This window comes from Staurois parvus, unplaced genomic scaffold, assembly GCF_062004578.1.
Source record: "Staurois parvus isolate SC_StPar_1 unplaced genomic scaffold, SC_StPar_1.0 ptg000080l, whole genome shotgun sequence".
NCBI classification, from domain to species: Eukaryota; Metazoa; Chordata; class Amphibia; order Anura; family Ranidae; genus Staurois; species Staurois parvus.
The window spans coordinates 6,540,104-6,562,744 of NW_028317876.1; the positions used below are offsets into that span (position 1 = coordinate 6,540,104).

The 22,641-nt window shown below is 41.7% G+C and overlaps 1 protein-coding gene across 1 annotated transcript in view; it reads right to left on the reverse strand.

Annotated features, from left to right (window-relative positions):
• SNX25 (sorting nexin 25) overlaps positions 1-22,641 on the reverse strand; it is a 254,683-nt gene that overhangs the window by 170,129 nt on the left and 61,913 nt on the right. Inside the window, exon 2 of the mRNA XM_089669604.1 lies at positions 20,634-20,718. Coding sequence (XP_089525730.1) covers positions 20,634-20,718 — 85 coding nt within the window. The remainder of the gene's footprint in view (positions 1-20,633; positions 20,719-22,641) is intronic.

Sequence of the window (22,641 nt, forward strand, 5' to 3'; positions counted from 1 at the left end):
CAAAGCAGCAAAAGCATGCATTCCCCTGCTAAAGAAACAATCCCATCCCCCAGCCAAACAAGATCCATAAAGAAGAGAAATTCAGATTATAGCGAAGGCAGCAAGGTCACTTAAAAACCATGGAACCATGGCCTCAACCTCCCAGCTTTTAGGGACCTAGTCTTCCCTGGTAATCTATGAAAGCCATTTGCTGCTGCCACTGCCCCAGCTACTATCTTCTCACCATCCTCTCCCCTACCCCACTTTTCCCAATAGTCCTTGTCAATCCCTGAACCCCCCCCCCTTCCCCAATGTCATAGTTCTCAGCTTTTAAAGGACCTAGTCTTGCTCATTTATCTTTTTTGAAAGCCATCTGAGACATTCCATTTGGGACCACACATTTCCAGTGGTCCTGAGGGGACCAACCTTGCCCCCCCTGTTGTTGCTGATCACAAAGAGAACATTTCTCCGTTTTATAATCTAGCCACTCCACTGCCCCAAATACAACCTTCCCACCACCTTCTTCCCCACCCTTCTTTCCTGGTAGTCTTTGTCAATCCCTGGACCCCCAATGTGCAAGCAGAGAGACATGGCACAAAGACAGATTAGAACATCTCCAGTTGTTACCCACCCCTTGTCTGTCCCATGTACCCAATAGTTAGGTCTTGAATTGTATTTTAGCATCTGTGCAATGTATCATTGAGAAGTATTTACTATGATTGTTCATGTACTTCACAGATGTTGTTCCAACCTCTCTCTTGAAACAAAGAGGCTCCATGCACAGTGGGTGTTTTGATACCGCTGGTAATGTTACCTGTGTAAAGTCATGTTAAAAACATGAGTTTTTCAGCTTTTTTTGCATTCGCGTTTAGCGGCGTTTTTCTGTGTTTGCGTGTTTTAGCGGGTACTTTTTTTTTTGGTCTAAAAAATGTCCATAAATGCCGGTTTGCGGCGTTTAACCACGTTAGAGCGTTTTTACAGCTAAAAAACTCCTCTAGAAACAGACTAGTCCTGGGTTTTTTTTCCAGCCAAAAAACATTGATTACAGTCTGTGTACATGGACACATAGGATAACATGCTGGAGGGTTTACAAGATGTAGAAAAAAGCCATCAAAAGCCAAAGACAGCAGCTGTAAATACATCCAGTGTGCATGAGGACTGAAAGGAATTTTAAAGAAATTCTATAATCTAAAGTTGTGGTAAATTAATATGCCAAAGAAGGGTTTAAGTTACTTTAAAGTCACAACAAAAATTCACTTTATTTGTACAGAAACAAGGAGATTAAAAAAAAAACAACAAAAAAAAAAAAACTGATTTGAAACAACTGAAATCTGTAGATTCCTCCTGCCTTGAAATAGAAAATTTGAGAGTGTTCAGTCTTGTGTGGCTCTCAAGATGTCAGAAGTTTTGTCCATCGCTGGTGCTCATAATAGACCTAGCAAAATAAAAGGACTTTCTACGGCTCTAAAGCAGATGTCACCCATGAGAAATTGATCTGATCCAAAAGGAGAAAAATATATGTGCTGCGCTGGTACTGTCAGGGGACCATGTAACTTTTTCACACTGACTAAAGCTGTTTAAAGAAAAAACTAATGTTTTTTGTGAACTCATTTATTTATTTTTTTTATAAAATCACCAAAAAGTTATGTTCTACTTCCATGTTAATGAAATTTTTTTTAACAGGCAAAAAAAAAAACAAAAAAAAAACGAATGCAACACTAATTTTCAAGACCATTCTGGGTTTCCTAAAGAAAGAACAAGGTTGTAGATTTTTCCTTTGTGAGTGTCTTTCTACCTAGATCTCTACACTGTACAGCAACATCTAAACAACGCAAACAAAGAAGGGAAAGAGGGAGTGACTGACATGTCCTTAAGGGGTACAATTATGTGCATGCACAGAATTTGAATTTCAGATATTGAGCTCTGTAAACAACGTTCCTTTAGAAAAAAAAGAGGTTAAAGTAGCAATACAGTGCCCTTTATATGTACCTCCTTCCCAATGATTAGGCGTTTGCAAGCATCTTTACCCAATGTTCTTTCGTGTTCAGCATCGTCCAATCTTGACTGGTTGGCAGGGTATGACAACTCCCATATATATATACATATACATATACATATATATATATACACATATACACACACACACACACACACACACAGGAATTATTACATCCCAGGGCTGAGAGATGCTGAGAATATATACAGAGCTATGCAAGCACAGCTCAGTGTACATTCTAAAGAACATTGCAGGCAGGCAGATAAGGTTTTATTGCAGAAGAGAAAGTATGTTTCTGCAACAAAAGGCCTGCCTGCTGTATTATGAGATAAAGGTATGCTTTAAGGTTAACCTGGGTAAAAAAAAGAGCTAAGAATTCAACTTACTACTGGAAACCGTAAAAATTAATTCTTTAGAAGACATTTTTTCGTATTAATATATCTCTTTAAAACCCTTGAGGTCTTCTCCACAGATTTACACACCTTAAAGTGGAGCTTGCACTATGAGCAAAGTCTGCTATTTACTTTGCCTTTCCCCTACGCCAAAAACCAGTTTGGTTCCACCGACTTCTGTGACGTAGGGGATTTCATCATGCCCCATCAGACGAAATTCTGAGAATGCAGAGTAGCCTAAATCTCACAAGCCAACACTATAGCGCAGTGCAGGAATTTCTTCAAGACATTGGCAACAAAGCATTCCATGGAATCCTGCCTCAAGAAGCTTGATATTGCCCTCACCTAGAGAGCAACATGCTGAAGTCAGGGGAAGATAAGTTTAATAACTTTACCTGCAGGGTTTTTCTAATTTATTGCAGTTTTTTTGCGTGGTGCAAAACACCACCTTGCATTTTTAGTCTTATTTAGGGAAACCTGTCATAAAAGGAGTGCGTAGCTCGCCACTGCTGATCTATTTTAATTTTTTATATAATTAACTTTATTTGTTTTCAAACATAGTACAACAAACAAGTTGCATATGCAAACATAAAATAGAGGAAGAGAAGGAGAAAAAGCTGAAAAGCAAGCTCACCGATGAGAGATTCATAAGTACATACAATGTCAATGCAAAACAGTAACGTGGTAGTCAATCACAAACGTCAGCGTTACAAGTGTCCCATGGGTCCCAAACTGCCTCAAATGCAGAAATAGAAGCACCGTGTAAAGCAGTTAGGTACTCCAACTTTCTAATCTCTGCTATAACCTTAGTCAATTCCAGTAATGTGGGGGGTATGGCGGAAAGCCAATGCATGGGAATGATTCTCCTGGCAGCCGTCAAAATGTTGGTGGAAAGTTTCCGTGAATATTTAAGGAGGCCTGAAAAAGGTAGACCCTGCTGCTGATCTATTTTATTAAGAATACCAACTGCCTTGGTGTGATGTTGATGTTTTGGATTCAATACTTTGAGGTACTGACCCAAAACAGTTTCCACACTTCTAAAACATTCTGGTAGGTAACACAAGATGGGAGCCTTAGACTTTAAGCTCCTTGATTGCAGGAATGTACAGTACGTAAAATGGTACATGCAAAGAGCAGCTAATGAGGCACTTCTGTAAACCTATGACAAAGCTCCAGCAGAGCCCAGGGTTTAAATCAGAAGTCAGCAGCCACAGAGCCAGTGGGATGCAATGAGGGAAGTTAAAGCAGAACTACACTGCATCTGAGCACCACCAGTTTAATTTCAATTTAATTGATAATATTCAAAGCAAACTCCCCCATACATCATGTTTCATGCTTTATTTTGCTAAGAAATCATTTTGAAAAATACCCCCTAGCATTTCTGTCAGTGGCCATCTTGAGTAAGGGCAGATAATTCATGCAGCATTTCCTGGAATCCATCCTCCCTTAGCTCAGGCATTGGCTGAGCCGAGAACCCTCCCTTACCCTCCTGAAGACTCCTGGGATTTATTATATTATTTGCCTAGGCATGGAAACCTGGAAGTAACGGAAGAAATGTAAATATGATATACTTTCCTATTTACTAACGCTAGCAGCATAACGATTGAAAATAGTTCATGTTAAGAGAAAAGTTCTGCTGTAAGGCTGCAGGCATTGCTAGGAAGCAGAACAGCAAAAGTCAAGGTCACAGTTACAACTAGGCAACAGGACACCAAGGCCACAAAAGCAAATAGGAGCTGAGGGGGGGGGGGGCAGAGAGCGGCAGAACACCAGAGAGAAACCAGAAAATTGGTGTGGGGCCTGACCAGAAGGACTCTTATACAAACTTCATTTGTTTTCACTTCTATCTTTAGGCTACTTGTCTGTTCCAACGTAGATATGAGTTACTGACATTGTAGGACAATGACGTGGTGTCTTATCTCTTCAAATAAAAGTCCAGAATTATATTTAATTCAAGATCTCCAACAAAAATCCAACATGTTCTGAAAGTTGTAAAAGACTCTACTATCAAGCTATACATAAATGGTATATTAACTGATTTATATCTGGGAAGGGATAATTAGTACAAATTCCCAACTCTGTCCAACATTTAAAGATGAAGTTTATTCTGCTTATTCCCTATTTTGTCTGCCCTGGCTCCACCTTCCTTCCGCAACAAAACTATTTTTTTTGGTAAAAAAAAAAACAAAAAACAAATAACGGAAAAATGCCGCTAAACGCTAATGCAAAAAAAAAAAAAAAATGTTTTTAATGCCACTGTACACAACCAACATTACCAGCGTTATCAAAACACCCAGTGTGCATGGAGCCTAAGAGTAAACAATTTCAGGACAGGAGACTGTGTAAGATGGGAAGTAAGGCTGGAGTAGATGCAATGGGGCATAACCTTTACTAGTCACACACAACACACAACACACACACACACACACACACACACACACACACACGACCCTCATGGGAATATGGATAAGACAATACCCTCTAAGAACTTTTTCAGTAAAACAGATATCAATAGCTAGTTATTAATACTAGCTGAAAAAAATTCCCTTTAGTCAGTTTAAAGGAATAAAGAGGAATTGTACTTCAGATTTGACTTACTTAGATTTTATAGAAGCTACATTCAGAACAAAGGATCAATGCCAAGAAATATTCAAGAACCCTAAACAGAAGGAGAATTCATTAACGCTAGACAAATATCACAAGACAATTGTTTACAATCATTTAAGGTTAAAAGAGGAGACTCCCTGCTACACCCCAAACTATCACAAAATACAACACCCAACATACCCAATAAAAAAAATAAAAAGATACAGCACCCCCTTTTGCCCTGCAAATACACATGCATTCAAACGTGCACAGCAATAATGCCGCGAGTGCCCAAGTGAAAGCAAAATTCTAGGGCCATAATTCACGGGTAATGCTAAAAGGATAACCTGGCATTTAAAGTGTCACCTAAGGACAATTTTGGGTACCGATGTTATTCGCTATTTCATAGGCACACACAATTTTTGAGGCTTGACATGTTTAGTAACCATTTACTCTATGCAACCACTTTTTTTGTTTTATATATAGTGTTCGTATGCACCAAAAATTATTTTTCTTTTCCCTAAAACTATGCAGTCAATAAAAACCTGAGCAAATTACACACACACACAAATTACAGGAACACTTTTTAATCAGAGTATAGCATCAAGTCAATTAAACTCCTGGGATATTGATCTGGTCAGTTAAGTAGCAGAGGGGGTTGTTATTCAGTTTCAGCTGCTTTGGTGTTAATGAAATAAACAGGTGCACTAAATAGGCAGCAATGAGACGACCCCCAAAATAGGAATGGTTTTACAGGTGGAGGCTACTGATATTTTGTTCCCTACTTATCTTTTCTGACTGTTTTTCACTAGTTTTGCATTTGGCGATACCTGGACCCTATAAAGGTTGCACAGGCAATCCAACTCCTCCAGGATGGCACATCAATACGTGCCATTGCCAGAAGGTTTGCTGCGTCTTCCAAGAGCATGAAGGAGATTCCAGGAGACAGGCAGTTACTCTAGGATCGCTGGAAAGGGCAATAGAAGGTCCTTAATCCATCAGCAGGACCGGTATCTGTTCCTTTGTGCAAGGACATACAGGACGAGCACTGCCACAGCCCTACAAAATGACCTCCAGCAGGCCACTGGTGTGAATGTCTCTGACCAAGCAATCAGAAACAGACTTCATGAGGGCCCGATGTCCTCTAGTGGCCCCTGTGCTCACTGTACGGCACCATAGAGCAAGATTGGCATTTGCCATTGAACACCAGAATTGGCAGGTCCGCCACTGCCGCCCTGTGCTTTTCACAGATGAGAGCAGGTTCACACTGAGCACATGTGACAGACATGAAAGGGTGTGGAGAACCCATAGAGAATGTTATGCTGCCTGTAACATTGTTCAGCATGACCGTTTTGGTGGTGGGGCAGTGATGGTCTGGGGAGGCATATCCATGGAGGGACGCACAGACCTCTGACTGCCATTAGGTATCAGGATGAAATCCTTGGACCCATTGTCAGACCGAACACTGGTGCAGGGGGTCCTGGGTTCCTCCTGGTGCACAACAATGTTCAACCTCATGTGGCGAGATTATGCAGGCAGTTCCTGGAGGATGTGGGAATGGATACCACTGAATTACCCTAACGCTAGCCTGACCTAAATCCAATAAAACACCTCTGAAATATCACGTTTCGCTCCATCCGACGCCGGCAGGTTGCACCGCAGACTCTATGGTTCAGATCTGGGAGGAAATACCATAGGACACCATCCGTTGTCTCATTAGGAGCATGCCCTGACATTGTCAGGCATGCATACAAGCATGTAAGCATGTGGGGGCCAAACTACTGAGTACCAAAATCCACAAGCCAGGAAATTCAGGCAGACCCATCATAAACAGGTATGAATACACTCACCGAACAAATTTCAGGCTTTGCAGAAAATTTTTTAAAGCAGTTAGTCAAGAATACTGCTAGCTTCCTGCAAGACACAACTGACTTTCTGAACAAGATCAACAACATACAGCAATTACCATCTAATACACTTCTAGTGACTATGGATGTAGTATCCCTGTATAGTAATATCCCTCACAAGGATGGATTAGCTGCATGTCAGAGATCCTTATCTTCACCAAACCACAAATACACTGCTGAGGATGTTACACAGCTCATTGAATTCATACTTACAACTACTTTGCCTTCAATAAAGACATCTACCTTCAATGTATGGGTACTGCGATGGGCAGTTAAATGGCACCCCAATATGCCAATTTATTTATGGCTGACCTGGAGGAAAAATTCCTGAACAGCATGGAATAAAAACCATACAGATACTATCGCTATATTGATAATAGTTTCATCATATGGACAGAAGGTGAAGAATACCTAAAACAATTTTACTCATTGATCAACACTTTTCATCCATCAAACTAAAAATGGAATACTCAAACACACGTCAACTTCCTAGACACCACAGTATACATCAGGGATGATAAGCTTCACACCTCAATATACAGGAAACCCACTGACAGATTCAACTACCTCCACAGTTCTAGCTTCCACCCTCAACACACAAAACGTGACATCATACACAGTCAGGCCATTAGATACCACCAAATATGTTCTGACCCAAGAGACAGAGATACACATCTCGGGACACTAGCAGACTCCTTCCATAAGAAAGGTTACAAGGACAAAACTATCAACACCAGCTTAAACACAGCCTTGAGAACCCGAAGGGAAAATCTACTTCAGTACAAAGAGAAAAAAAACAAACAACCGTGTACCTTTAGTAACCACATACAACCCAGCACTAGAAGGAATAAGAAAAATATTCAAAGATTTACAACCCATCATAACAGAGAATGGAACTCTGAAAGCCAGTATTGGGGGTTGCTGGAATATTTCTTTCAGACAACCCCCCAACCTCAGAAATAAACTAATCAGTAGGAAACTTCCTTCTGATAATGATGTCACAAATAATGGAAGCAAACCCTGCAATAAAATACACTGCAAACCGTGCAACCAAATCAATCCATCAAAAAGTGTCAGACACTCAAAAGGGATCTTCAATATCTCTGGATCATACAGCTGCACCTCCAGTAATGTTGTGTACCTTATCCAGTGCAGAAAGTGTAACAAAGGATCCTATGTTGGCAAAACAGGATAGGAGTTACAAACAAGGATGAATTTGCACAGACATACCATCAAGGAACATTAAGAAGATGACTTTTGCACACCTGTGGGACACCATTTCACACAACCAGACCACACAATGGGAGACCTCAATATTTTAGTTCTTAAAAGGAAATTTCAAATCCATTCAGGAAAGAAAAACGTTTGAACTAAGAATGATAATTCTATTTGACACAAGAGATAACGGCCTGAATTTGGACATGGGATTCCTCACTCATCCAACAGTTTTATCACCTCAAGCATCACTGCCTCTGTGAGTGTAGTCTCTCCCCTCCCCAGACTTTGCTTTTGCTGTGTTTTATCTTATCTGTTCTTTTTTTTTTCCTTCCAACTCCAAAACATCTCTTCTAACACTTTGTGATCAGTACTGCTTTGACCTGAAGAAGGGGACACTCCCCGAAAGCTTGTCCTTAAAATTGTTTGTTAGTGCAAATAAAAAAAGTATCACGGACAGTACTCAATTGTTTCGAGTTGCTGCAATGAAATTTTAGCAAAATGGACTAGCCTGTTACGTCATATTTTCACTTTGATTTTCAAGGGGCGGGGGCGTCTTTGAATTCAGTCCTCTGTAGGTTGATAATTTTCATTTCCATCAAACAATCCTTATGTTCCAAGCACATTACCCAGTCAATATCAGTATAGATATCCAGCATAATATTTTTCCCCGTTGAGATGTCTGTTTTCAAAGTGTTCCTTTCATTTTTTTGAGCAGTGTACACACACACACACTGAAATAAATACTGTAAATTAGGAAAGCTTTCAAAAATAGAAGTGTTCAAAGTTTATTTTTATCAATTAAAATGTGTAAGAGGGGAAAAAAAAAAAAAAAGGGAAAATCAACAGAAGAATCCAAATCAAATATTTGGTGTGATGACCCTCTGCCTTCAAAACAGCATCAGTTCTTCTAGATGCAAAGTTTTTGAAGGAACTCAGCAGGTAGTTTGTTTCATCTACCTCTGTGGATGTAGGCTGCCTTAAATCCTTCTGTCTCTTCATGTAATCCCAGAAAGATTTGATGATTTTGAGATCAGGAGTCTGAGAGGGCTAAACCATTACTTCCAGGACTCCTTGTTGTTCTTTTGTTCTTTACACTAAACATAGTTCTTAATGACATTGGCTGTATGTTTGGGGTCATTGCCCTGCTGCAGAATAAATATGGGGCCAATCACATGCCTACCTGGTGGTATGGCAAGATGGATAAATATCTGCCTGTATTTCTCAGCATTGAGGACACCATTGATCCTAACCAAATCCCCAACTCAGTTTGCAGAAATGCAACCCCAAACTTGCAAGGAACCTCCACCATGCTTCACTGCCGCCTGCTACAGCCAAACACAAAGTATTTCAGATTTTGACAAACAAAACTATTTACAGAGCTAATCATTTGAACATGAAGTCTAGGAGAGAACTTCATGATTGTCGTGCATATAGTATCTGACAAGTACAATATTTTATAGCACGAGAGAATGTCGGGGGGATAAAAAAAGAAAAAAAAAAAAAAAAAGCACTGGTCTGGGTTTGTGAGAATCTGGATTTATTTGCCCAGGTGAACACAACAAAAAAAACCAGACTGGTCATTCAATAACTTACCATTGTTTCAGCTCTGGGAAGGGTAAACAAGAGGCAGGCACCTCATTAAAAGGGATCTCTATGAAACAGATGAACCTTTGAACTATTTATATGTTTAAAACTATCTATATAATTCTTTTTCAGGACAAAACCAATAAAAATCTCATGGACATATTTAGAAATAAATGATTTTAAATTATAACACAATGTCACCAAATATCTATAGAAGATTTTATCCTGACACGATCCCATTGCTAGAAAGAAATTCTGAATATTAAACCCGGTTGTTCTGTATAATCTTTATTAAATTTAGTTTGTTGAAATTGATCTTTTTGCACAGATAGTGTATGTGTGTTGCCATATCTCTAACTAATAAGTAGTTAAGCATGTGAATTATTAGGTTTAAATGTAGATATATTTATATCTAATATTTATCCATATCCATCTATGTGCATGAATAATATTGTAATCATTACATATAAACTCCAACTCTTTTCAAGTAGGTTTTACATTAGAGAATAGGACTAACATATTTATGTTCCAAGACATTTATACAGTTGTCACAAAGTCCAATTTGTTATAGTGAAATATCAATATTTCCCTATAAAAAATTAGTTACTTCGATTTCCAGCAAACGCAAATTATTCAGGACTTGTCTTAAGAGTGATACTTATGCAAGCCATAGATGGGTCGAAAATCGGCCGATTTTTCGGCCGAAAATAAAATCGGCCAATTCTCGGATCGTTAGTGGGCTATTTGTTCGGTCGTTTTTCGGTATTTTGGCCGTTTTTTTTATTGGTAAAGTTGAAAAAAAAATCGGCCGATTTTCGCAGCAATAATGGGCAAATCGGCAGATTTTTTACCGATAAAAAATCTGCGCATGAGCAGTGACCTGCAAGAGGAAGACAAAAAGAAGAAGAGGAAGAAGAGGAAGAAGAAGAGGATGAAGATGATGATGAAGAAGAGGATGATGATGATGATGATGAAGAAGAAGAGGATGATGATGATGATGATGATGAAGAAGATGATGAAGAAGGAGAAGAAGAAGGATGAAAAATAAGAGGAATTCCAGTCCGGCAAAAAGTGTCCCTGCAGAGAGCTCTGCTATTTCTTTGACAGTTCCTTGACATTTACAGAGGTTGCAACAATGCATCTATTTGTTTCCGAATAAAAACATCTGTATCCTAAATGGATACAAATAGATACATTGTTGCAACCTCTGTAAATGTCAAGGAACTGTCAAAGAACTGTCAAAGAAATAGCAGAGCTCTCTGCAGGGACACTTTTTGCCGGCTGTAGACGGGATGAAAATCGGCCGATTTTTCTTACCATTGGTGGTAACGTCGGCTGCTTGAACGACCGATTTTTCGTTTTTTAAAAGAAAAATCGTCCGTTTTTCTCCCCGTCTATGGCCTGCATTAGTGGCAAAATAGTGGTAATAGAAAGACAAACATTGGGTGGAATCAAACAAATTCACCAATAAAAAGAAGGTAACACCTGCCGGGCTACCTGCTAGGCAGGTATATTCAAATTTTAAGAATGTATTGTGTGCCAGTAGATAAAAGGGAAAGTCAGGTAGACAAAGGGGATCGAACCCATCTGATCACAACCTTCCATGGGGACACACAACATTCCATCTGACCATCCATCTTACTCCAGACACCATTTTGTGAGACCTCAACTCCATCCATCAATCAGCAGTCATCCTGAATTGGAGAGTAACTATACTCTACATTCTGGGAGTTCAGCTTGACTAAATTAATACGCTTATTGTCATTTTTGTGGGAACCCAATTGTCTCCTCATAATAAAATAACCACCCACATTTATATATTCTAGTTTTGGTGTTAATGTTTTTATTTTTTTTGTTCTCGGGCCATATTGGCATACAATTTCGCGTATTTTGACGCTTATTTCTTCTGCAGGGAAATAACAGTTGAAATTCCGTAAAACACAGACTATTGTCTGATAGTTAGATATTAATGGTAATTTTGTCCATAGGGAGAAATTAATTACTGAATGAATTCCTCCATATACACTGATCAAAAAAAAGTGAAAAAATGATGCAGCAGGCTAGTCCATTTTACTGAAATTTTCATTGCAGCAACTCAAAATGGTACTCAGTAGTTTGTATGGCCCCAACATGCTTGTATGCATGCCTGACAATGTTGGGGCATGCTCCTAATGAGACAACGGATGGTGTCCTGTAGTATTTCCTCCCAGATCTGGACCAGGGCGTCTGAGGTGCAACCTGGTGGCGTTGGATGGACCAAAACATGATATCCCAGAGGTGTTCTATTGGATTTAGGTCAGGCGAGCATGGGGGCCATTCAGTGCTATCAATTCCTTCATCCTCCATGAACTGCCTGCATACTCTCACCACATGAATCTGGGTATTGTCGTGCACCAGGAGCAACCCAGGAACCACTGCACCAGCGTAGGGTCTGACAATGGGTCCAAGGATTTCATCCCGATACCCAATGGCAGTCAGGGTGTCATTGTCTAGCCTGTAGAGGTCTTTGCGTCCCTCCATAGATATGCCTCCCCAGACCATCACTGGCCCACCACCAAAACGGTCATGCTGAACGATGTTACAGGCAGCATAATGTTCTCCACGGCTTCTCCACACCCTTTCACATCTGTCACATGTGCTCAGGGTGAACCTGCTCTCATCTGTGAGAAGCACCTGCCATTACTGGTGTTCAATGGCAAATTCAAATCAAGCTCTATGGTGCCAGGCAGTGAGCACAGGGTTCACAGGCCACCCTCATGACGTCTGTTTCTGATTGTTTGGTCAGACACATCCACACCAGTGGCCTGCTGGAGGTCATTTTGTAGGGCTCTGGCAGTGCTCATCCTGTTCTTCCTTGCACAAAGGAGAAGATACCAGTCCTGCTGATGGGTTTAGGGCACTCTACAGCCCTTTCCAGCTCTCCTAGAGTAACTGCCTGTCTCCTGGAATCTCCTCCATGCTCTTGAGACTGTGCTGGGAGACACAGCAAACCTTCTGGCAATGGAGCGTAGTGATGTGCCATCCTGAAGGAGATGAACTGCCTGTGCAACCTCTGTAGGGTACAGGTATTGCCTCATGCTACCAGTGATGACACTGACCCTAGCCAAATGCAAACTAGTGAAAAACAGTCAGAAAAGATGAGTAGGGGGAAAGATGTCAGTGGCCTCCACCTGTAAAACCATTCCTGTTTTGGGGGTCATCTCATTGTTACCCTAGTTACTCTAGTGCACTTGTTGTCAATTTCATTAACACCAAAGCAGCTGAAACTGATTAACAACCCTTTCTCCTACTAACCGACCAAGTCAATATCCCAGGAGTTTCACTGACTTGATGTTATACTCTGATTAAAAAGTGTTACTTTAATTTTTTTTGAGCAGTATCTATATTTGTAGCGTTTATGCAAATTTTCCTGATATCTACGTGCATCACAATCGGCTATTATATTATGTGTTTGTATGTGACTTATTGTAAATCAGTAATTTATTTCATAATTTGCAGTCCATATTTACACTGATCAAATTTGTGTTTTTAAAAAAGAATTTTGCTTAGCTTGAAATTAAGTCTGAATTAAGTCAGTTAAATTATTTTATAAAATTGTTATACTTCAAAGCACCTTTAGCTGATTGAATTAATTGTCCAGACATTTCCTGGCATAACAATATACACCAGTAGAAGAGTGATTAACTCAACTTTTTGTCAAGGGCCACCCATGGCTCACATTCCCAATTCAACAGAAACTGCTTAAAATTCGAGCCATCTTTTGTCAGCTTTATTATTTATTACCGCACACATTTGCTATATTTATTATTCAAATATCCAACCAATATTACCATTTCATCTTAAGCCACCTGGTTAAAAACGCCATGTCTTCACTCATCTGTTTTTTCTCATTATACAGTCCATTACTTCCTTCTTTTTTCTCATCATACAGTCCATTAAATCCTTCTTTAAAATGTTATGCAATAATAAGCACAGTTACATGACACATTCTACAACCATTCAGATGTTCTGCTTATTCACCCTTTCCTTATTTTACTTTTGTGTTCTTTAACTTTCCTCACTTTCTTCTGTGACTGTCACAACAGTGGCCTTTCAATCTCTATAATCTGATGTTAACCATGCATGACTTGATACCCTATGACTTGCATGACTTGATACCCTATGACTCAAGTAATTTGCATAGAGCAAAATACTATTATTGTATCCTGCTGTTTGATTATATAGGACACCACTAAATAATTAACGTGATCTTCAGGAGAACCACAGACAATATTAGAAACATCTTTATTGAACAGACAAAATAATTTCTTTCATTTCAGAGACTAGATTATATGTAATTTTTTTCTACTAAAATGTACTTTTGTTTTTTTCTACTTGGAGTTATTTGCCATTTTTTTCCCCTGTTCTCCCCTCCTTTTCATGGCTGTGCTTTTATCAGAGTACTTTATGATTGATTATATATATATATATATATATATATATATATATATATATATACATATACACATACATACATACATATATACACACACACACACACACACACACACATACAGTGGCAAGAAAAAAGTATGTGAACTTGATCCAAGCTACTGACCCCACCTCCCCTGCGGCACTCTCCTATGGAGGTCTCGTCTAGTCCCATTCACCCAGACCGAGCGGTCGTAGAGGTGGTGGGGTCGGCATGCTCTTGTCACCGCTGAGCAACTTCCAGGTCCTCCAAAACCCCCCCTCTCTATCCTTCTCCTCCTTCGAGGCCCACTGCATATGACTCTTCTCCCCCACCCCTCTGAGGACTGCAGTAATCTATTGGCCCCCTGGGCCCGTATCCCGCTTCTTCGACGACCTTTCCGCCTGGCTGCCCTTCTTCCTCTCCTCTGAGCTCTCCACCATCATCCTTGGTGACTTCAATATCCCTCTCAATGTCAACAACCCGGCTACATCCAAACTCCTCCACTTAACCTCTTCGTTTGTACTCACAGAGTACATGCAGTCCTCCACCCACACCGACGAGAACACCCTGGATCTTGTTTTCTCCCATCTCTGCACCCCCCACAACCTCACTAACACTCGTTTCCCTCTCTCTGACCACAACCTCATTACCTTCTCCATCTCCCCGTCCTCCAACACCTTCCCCCCCCCAAACGTCAAACCTTTACCAGCCGTAATCTCCGCAACCTGAACCCAGCCCCTCTCCACTCTCCAGCTGACTGTCTGTACGACAGTATCCTTCCACTGTCATGCCCTGACCTGGCCACTGCTGCGTATAACACGCTATCAGCTGCCCTAGACTCCTTAGCACCCTTAACCACACATAGCATTAGACCCAGACCTGGCAGAACGACCACACTAAACATCTTAAACGATGCAGTCGCGCGCTGGAACGATTCTGGCGCAAAACCAAATCCCCTCAAGCATTCTCCCTCTACAAATCCGCCTTCCTCACCTACACCTCCTCCCTCCACGCTGCCAAACAAACCTACTTCGTAACCCTCATCAACACCCTCTCCTCCAATCCTCGTCGGCTCTTCTCCACTTTCAACTACCTACTCCCCCCCCCCCCCCCACCCAGTACCTCACTCACCGCCCACGAGATTGCCATTCACTTCCAAAATAAGATCAACGCAACCCGTAAGAACATTGCCAATGCTCCACCTACCTCCCCACCTAGCCTCCCTCCCACTACAACCCCTCCAACTCTCCCCTCCTCTGACCTCGCAACTGCCCTGCCCCCCACCACCCTCAACATCCCGCATACCATAACCCCCCAACACTCCACTCCTTCAGCCTTGCCACCACTGAGGTCAGCAGGGTCTTCTCAGAAGTCGCCTCACCACTTGCCCCCTTGACCCTGTCCCCACACAACTCCGGGCACCCTCCCCCTCCATCCTACGCTCCCTCACCCACATCTTCAATCGCTCCCTCTCTACTGACGCATTCCCTTCCCCCTTAAAGCACACACACACATCACCCCCATACTCAAAAAACCTTCCTTAGACCCCACTGACCTGAACAACCTTAGATTCATCACCCTGCTGCCATTCACTTCCAAGCTCCTTGAGCACTTAATCTACAATCGCCTAAGCTCCCTCCTCACTGACAACAGCCTCCTCGATCCACTACAGGCTGGCTTCCGTCCCCTACACTCCACCGAAACCGCCCTACTCAAAAATCACTAATGACCTACTAACCGCCAAAGCTAATGGCCACTACTCATTCCTCTTACTCCTTGACCTCTCCGCGGCCTTCGACACAGTTGACCACCCCCTCCTCCTCGATAAACTACACTGCCTCGGCATCAGAGACTCCGCTCTCTCCTGGCTCTCCTCCTATCTCTCCCAATGCTCCTTCAGTGTTACCTATAACGCTACCACCTCCCCCTCTCTCTCCCTCTCTGTTGGGGTCCCCCAAGGCTCTGTCCCTGGGCCCCTTCTCTTCTCCATCTACACCTCCTCCCTTGGTAAACTGATACACTCCCATGGCTTCAACTATCACCTCTACGCCGATGACACGAAAATTTATCTCTCCACCCCTCAACTCACCCCCTCGGTCTCTGCCCGTATCACCCACCTGCTGAACGACAGACTAGATGTCGCTCCACTTCCTCAAATTGAACCTTTCAAAAATCGAGCTCCTAATTTTCCCCCCAGCCCGCGCCCCCCACCTCTCCATCATGACCAACAACGCCACCATCAGTCCCACCCCGCAAGCCAAAGTCCTAGGTGTCACTCTAGATTCAAACCTGTCCTTCCAACTCCATGTCCAATCGCTAGCAAGCTCATGCAGGCTCCACCTCCGTAACATCTCCAAAATACGTACGTTCCTAACCCCAGACACTACTAAACAACTCGTTCACTCCCTCATTATCTCATGCCTGGACTACTGCAGCTCCCTCCTCACCAGCCTACCTCATCACAGACTATCCTCTCTTCAGTCGATCCTGAACTCAGCGGCCAGACTCATCCACCTTACCAACAGCTCCTCTTCTGCCACCCCCCCTCTGTCATTCCCTCCACTGGCTCCTGATTGCCCAACACATCAAATTCAAACTACTAACACTGACATACAAAGCCATTCATAAAGCTGCCCCAAACTACCTCATCGACCTGATACCCAAATACCACCCAACCCGTAATCTTCGCTCCTCACAAGACCTCATACTTTCTAGCTCCCTGGTCTCCAACTCCCACGCCCGACTGCAAGACTTCTCCAGGACTTCCCTCATCCTCTGGAACTCACTACCCCAATCCATCAGACTGTTACCTACCCTCCTCACTTTTAGGCGCACCCTGAAAACCCATCTCTTCAGGGAAGCTTACCCCACCCTCACTTAACTGCCAATCTCCTCCACTCCTCCTGCCACTCCATCCCCCACAGCCACTTCCTCCTGTGCCACTATCTCCTCCCTCCTAGATTGTAAGCTCAAAAGAGCAGGGCCCTCGAACCCATCGTGTATTGTTTTGTTACTGTACTGTCTCATGTACTGTCCCCCACTATAATGTACAGCACTGAGCAAACCTTTTGGCGCTATATAAATACTGTATAATAATAACTTCTGCAGTAATTTGCCATAAAATGTGATTTGATTCTCATCTAAGGAAAGCCATAGGTGATTTGATTTTCTTTACTGCAATCACAGATTGCAGGAAAGCAAATCACTCAATTCCCCCATCAACACTGTGTTGATGGGGGAATCCCTCCCACAGCGCTATTGTATACTGCCATCAGGGAGCCTTCCCTGCCAGCAGAACACAATAACTACTAGCGGCCATACCCACTGACAGTAATCACATGCAAATAACACGACAGGCTGTTTGTATTAAAGTCACTTGATGGATCGACTTCAGTACAACCAGCCTGCCCATACATGGATCGAGGTCAGTTCTCTAGCTATATGGGAACTCAGCCTGCTCTCCTTCGATGATCAAAACTTGTGCTGCTGTTTCTCATCCCCTAGCTCTTATGCAGCTGATAACAGAGGGTATGTGATCACAAAAATAAAATAAAAAAAATTTGTAATTGTAATTTTTTTTTTATATCTATACACAAATATTTTACCTTTCGTTTTTATTTTAAACTGTATGGGTTATTTAAAAGGTGAGGCTTTACATATACTTTAAAGCACTTTGCACACTGCTATTATTAAATTAACCTTTTAATGTCCATTCTTGGTCTTTTACCTACTTTACAAGTGCAATCCTACCACTGTATAACAAAGCTGGTTTTGCGATGGAGATTATAATCCTGATTAGCTGCATGTCATAGGTCTACCCATCTCTCTGCCGAGTGGAATTAAACATCCATTTACAGACCCTTTCAAAAACACAAGAGTGAACATTACTGACAGGAGACAAAACGGCCGTGGACAGCTGGAACAAAAGAATTGATTACAACTGATCTCTCAGGTTACAATCGGCTCTTGATGGTCAATGTGCCCGAAATAATGGTCTGGAATGTATTGTTCAGTAAGAAGTATTGTTCCTCCTATATTCTGCAGGTATGCAGCACATTAAGAATGGTCACAGAGCAATACAGTCAAACCCCAGAACTATAAGGCTCTTTTCAGTCCATCGAAGACCTGGACCATTTTCAGAGCCCATTGAGGAACAGACTGTCTAGCAATGCCAAGAATTGAAAATAGCCAATTTCCCTTTGCTGTGACCTTTTGTTTTCTGCATCGTCTCTGTGGTAGGTCGCTGTATTTTACCACTGAAATTTGTTCAAAAGGCAGACAAGGCACGGCCAGTGTTAGCTGGCAGAACTGGGACATGGCTCACCCTCTGCTTTATTTAACTTTATCACAAAGTATTTTTTGGTTTGCCCTTTCTTTTCACATTTATCTTACTATGATCAACATCTACTTTTTTATGCATGAAAGTCAACAACATTTCTGCAGTCTTTTCATAATCTTATTTGGCTTTTTAGAATATGGATCCAACTACTCCAAAGTAACAAACCAGGAATTCCTCTTTGTGGCTTTGTGTTAGTGCATAACACTGTCACCAATACGGACAACCCAAATGCATACTTTGCCCTCATATATAATTATGTCATTAAAGAAACTGAACATTTGGAAATCGTTACACTTCTTATCTGCAGCAAAATCTTTACAAATATGTCCTACTCACACACATTATAAATAAATAGAAGGGAGGGTGGATTCTTTACCCAGGTATATACTGAATAATAATATGCAAAATGTAATATCTATTCTTTAGCCAGGAAGATATGACATTTTGCATATTATGCAGTATACTATCGGGCCAGCAGATGGAGCTATACAGTCTTTTTCACATTGCCAGCTATTTTAGCTTTCAGCTGTGTTGAAAGCTCTTTCCTTAGACCCCTGGTGCCCAAGCTGCGACTTGAGGGCTGTAAATTGCCCTTTGGTAAATCATGACAGTAGACAAGGTTTTCCATTACAAAATGTTTATAGAACATAAAGGACAGTGAATGAATTTGTAAAACTGGTTTCAGCTAGGATTTCTTTTATTAAAAATACATTTTTTACTATTATGTTTTTCATTCTTTTTCTCTTATATGATTTTTTGTCTCTGACCTTTTATATCGGATCCCGCTCTGCAATTTTTAAAACATGGTAAGTAGACTAAAATGACAGTGATCACTACCAGTCTCTTGTAACATGTCCCAAGTTTATGACAGTCTACTGCAGCAAATTCCTAGCATCTAACCACACATGTAGCATGTCCATAGTCTGACAGTCACCTACAGCATGTCACTAGTGTGTAACCACACCTGTAGTATGTTCATAGTATGACATTGACCAACAGCATGTCCTTAGTGTCTAGCCACACCTGTAGAATGTCCGTAGTCTCTGAGGCTTTCCTGTAGTATGTATTACCAGTCTGATCACTTTCCATAGCTTTACATGCACTGAACTATTCGGACCTTTGGTGATGTCAGGGAGCATGCTTCAAGCTGAGTTCCACTCACACTGTAAAAAAAAATAAAAGTCAGTAGCTACAAAAACTGTAGCTGTTGACTTTTAAAAAACAGCCACTCACTGTGATCCTGCGGTGTCCTCCCTGCAGCCCGTTTCACCAGCTGTCTGGTGTTCCAGGGTGGGCACCCGGCTGTGACAGCTTGCAGCTTCACAGCTAGATGCACATTGTGCATATTCAAGCAGCGCTGCGCTTCCTGAATGGCCCCATAGTCTTCTGGGACCTGTCACGTATCCCAGAGGACTACGGGGATGGAGGGTAGGAGGACAACTTCCGCTTCCGATCACGGCGATCATTGCCAATCCTTAATGGGAAGCGGGGGACCAGTCTTTAAAGCGGAACTTCCCCTTTTGGGTGGAACCCCACTTTAAGCGTGGTCACTGTGGTCACTACATGTTTGGAAAACTCCTATGTTATCATAGCAGTGACTCCTCGATCTCCCTATTCAGCGAGTACAGGGAACTTTGTTTGTAGTACTCTTTTTTTCGCTAACCCACAGTGCCTTACAATATGACAAAAAATATTTTTACATGCAAATTAATAAAAAAAAAAGATCCCAAATCATTAAAGGTTTAATTTATAGCTCACTGTTTGCATGCTTTTTCAGACTAGCCCTTATAAGCAGGAACTAGGATGTGGATGAAATGGTCAAATCCTATATCAGCACTGGGCTGCAGTGATACTTGGAGGTGCCAAACTGTCCATAATTAACTTACACTTAACTTACACAAGTCTAGCGTTTTGCAAATCTTGGCAGCGACAAATCTGTCTGTATTTATTTTCTCTTTTTTTGCTGAAGAATTACAAAGCGCTTCATGTCACCTCAAATTATTTTCTAGTCTGCTTGCTGCTGCAGTGACAAATGTCTGTTGCGTAGACTGAGCTATTTCCAACTCACTATAAAGTGCCTGCGGGCTGCAGTAGAGAAGCAATCACAACTGATTAAATTCTCCAGGATAGAAGAAGGGAAAGGGCCAGAGAAGGAAGAAGAAAATTAAGTTGGGCTTACCTTCCTTTAGAGCTTTATCCATGCTGTGACATATAACCACTCTTCTAAGCTGGACTGGTTCATGCACATTCACCGACTGCACACTCTAGAATAGAAAAAATGAAAATCATTTTAGAGGTTACTTAAGAGAACCTTCAGCTAATACTCAAATACAATCACAACTAATGGGTTTTGTGCAGACTGACAATTTATTGCCTTTGTGATTTTGGGTTCCCTGTAAGAACTTTTTCACACAGGAGGTCCATTCAGATCTGCCTACCAGTTCTTCAGCTAGATCTAAAGAGAAGCATGTTACTCTATGGGCAGATGGATGTAAAGCAGTGGTTCTCAACCTTCCTAATGCTGCGACCATTTAATACAGTTCCTCATGTTGTGGTGACCCCCAAACAAAATTATTTTCATTGCTACTTCATAACTGTAATTTTGCTACTATTATGAATCGTAATAAATATCTGATATGCAGGATGTATTTTCATTGTTACAAACTGACCTTTATTAAAGCATAGTGATTAACCACAAAAACAATATGTAATTATATATTGTGAAATATTTATTTATAATTACAAATAAATGAAATTTTGTTTTGAAGCATTTCATGAAGTGTCGTTTTACCTCCAATACTGCTGCTTTCAACACAGCAGCTTCTTTCTACATAGTAGCTGCTCTTTACACATGTGTGACTGGTCCACATAAGTACATTATGGCGCCAACCCTGTCACATACACCTGTATTTGTACGGTGTGTATGTGATGGGGTTGGCGTGATGTCATCACGGCGGGTACTCGTATGTGGGTGTATCTGCATGTGGGCAGACCCGCCTGGAGACTGATAGAGGAGCGGTGTCTCGGTTCCTAAGACCATCGGAAATATGCGTTTCCAATGGTCTTAGACGACCCTTGTGAAAGGGTCATTCGACCCCCAAAGGGGTCACGACCCACAGGTTGAGAACAGCTGATGTAAAAGGGACACGTGTGTTTCCATCCGATTATTTCCAAGTCTGTCTAGGTTGAGGGAAAAAAAAAAAAATTAATAGGTCTGGTGTCCTTTTACATTTTTTAGGACATAAATGTAATAAATCTGATGTATTGGATAAAATTGATGCACATCCGTTTACAACATTTACATGCTCCAGGAGGGCAAAACTAAACAGACACGGATTTCACAAAAGTGACAGCCATACCATTCAGCGCCCCTCCTTGTCAGAATGGTGCCCTGCCTGTTGCATGTAAAACTTTGTAGCAGAGACCAAGCAACTGCAAATCTCTGATTATTTTTGTGGAGCTTGATCAGGATTTGTCCACAAATCTCTGCTATGCCACGATCAATAGCTTCTGCACTTGCCAGCCTGCACAGCTACTTCACCTGGCCATTCTGTAGCAAACCTAAACCCTGCATAAAGGTAACAGATTAGCAAAATCACTGAATTGCTCTAACAGACATTCCTACAAGGCCCCTTTCACATGGGGTGGACTCTCTATGATCAGCAGGGGATCTGTCCTCTGATCCCTTGCTGATTAGAGCTGTGGGGGCAGATGACCAGTCCGTGTTTGGGTTTATCCAGAGCAGGCATGGACATGGCCTGCTCTGCTCTATGGACTTGCAAGTGTAAATGACCATGCTGTGTATTAACACTGACTGCCCTCCAATCCAATGTGCCTAGATGGAGGGGAACAGATCACCTGACATTTGTTTACACCTGCCTATCTCCAATCCAATATGACACTAGTCCATTTACACCCGACGGTCCATAGGGATACATAGCCCATCTGGTCAAGTCCACTGGAAAAACTGAAAGGCGGATCGTTTTAAGCAAGCAGGACCCACAACAGGCCTTGCGTACAGTAATGTAATACAAATGTAGATCAAGCATATGGTGCAATACAAATGTCAAGCCACATACCCCCACCCACCATCAGGGCAGCGAGAACCAGCACAAGACTCATCACCAATGGACCCAGCTGCCATGCAGGAGCTACGTCTCTGCACAAGGCCAGACAATCTCAGGGCG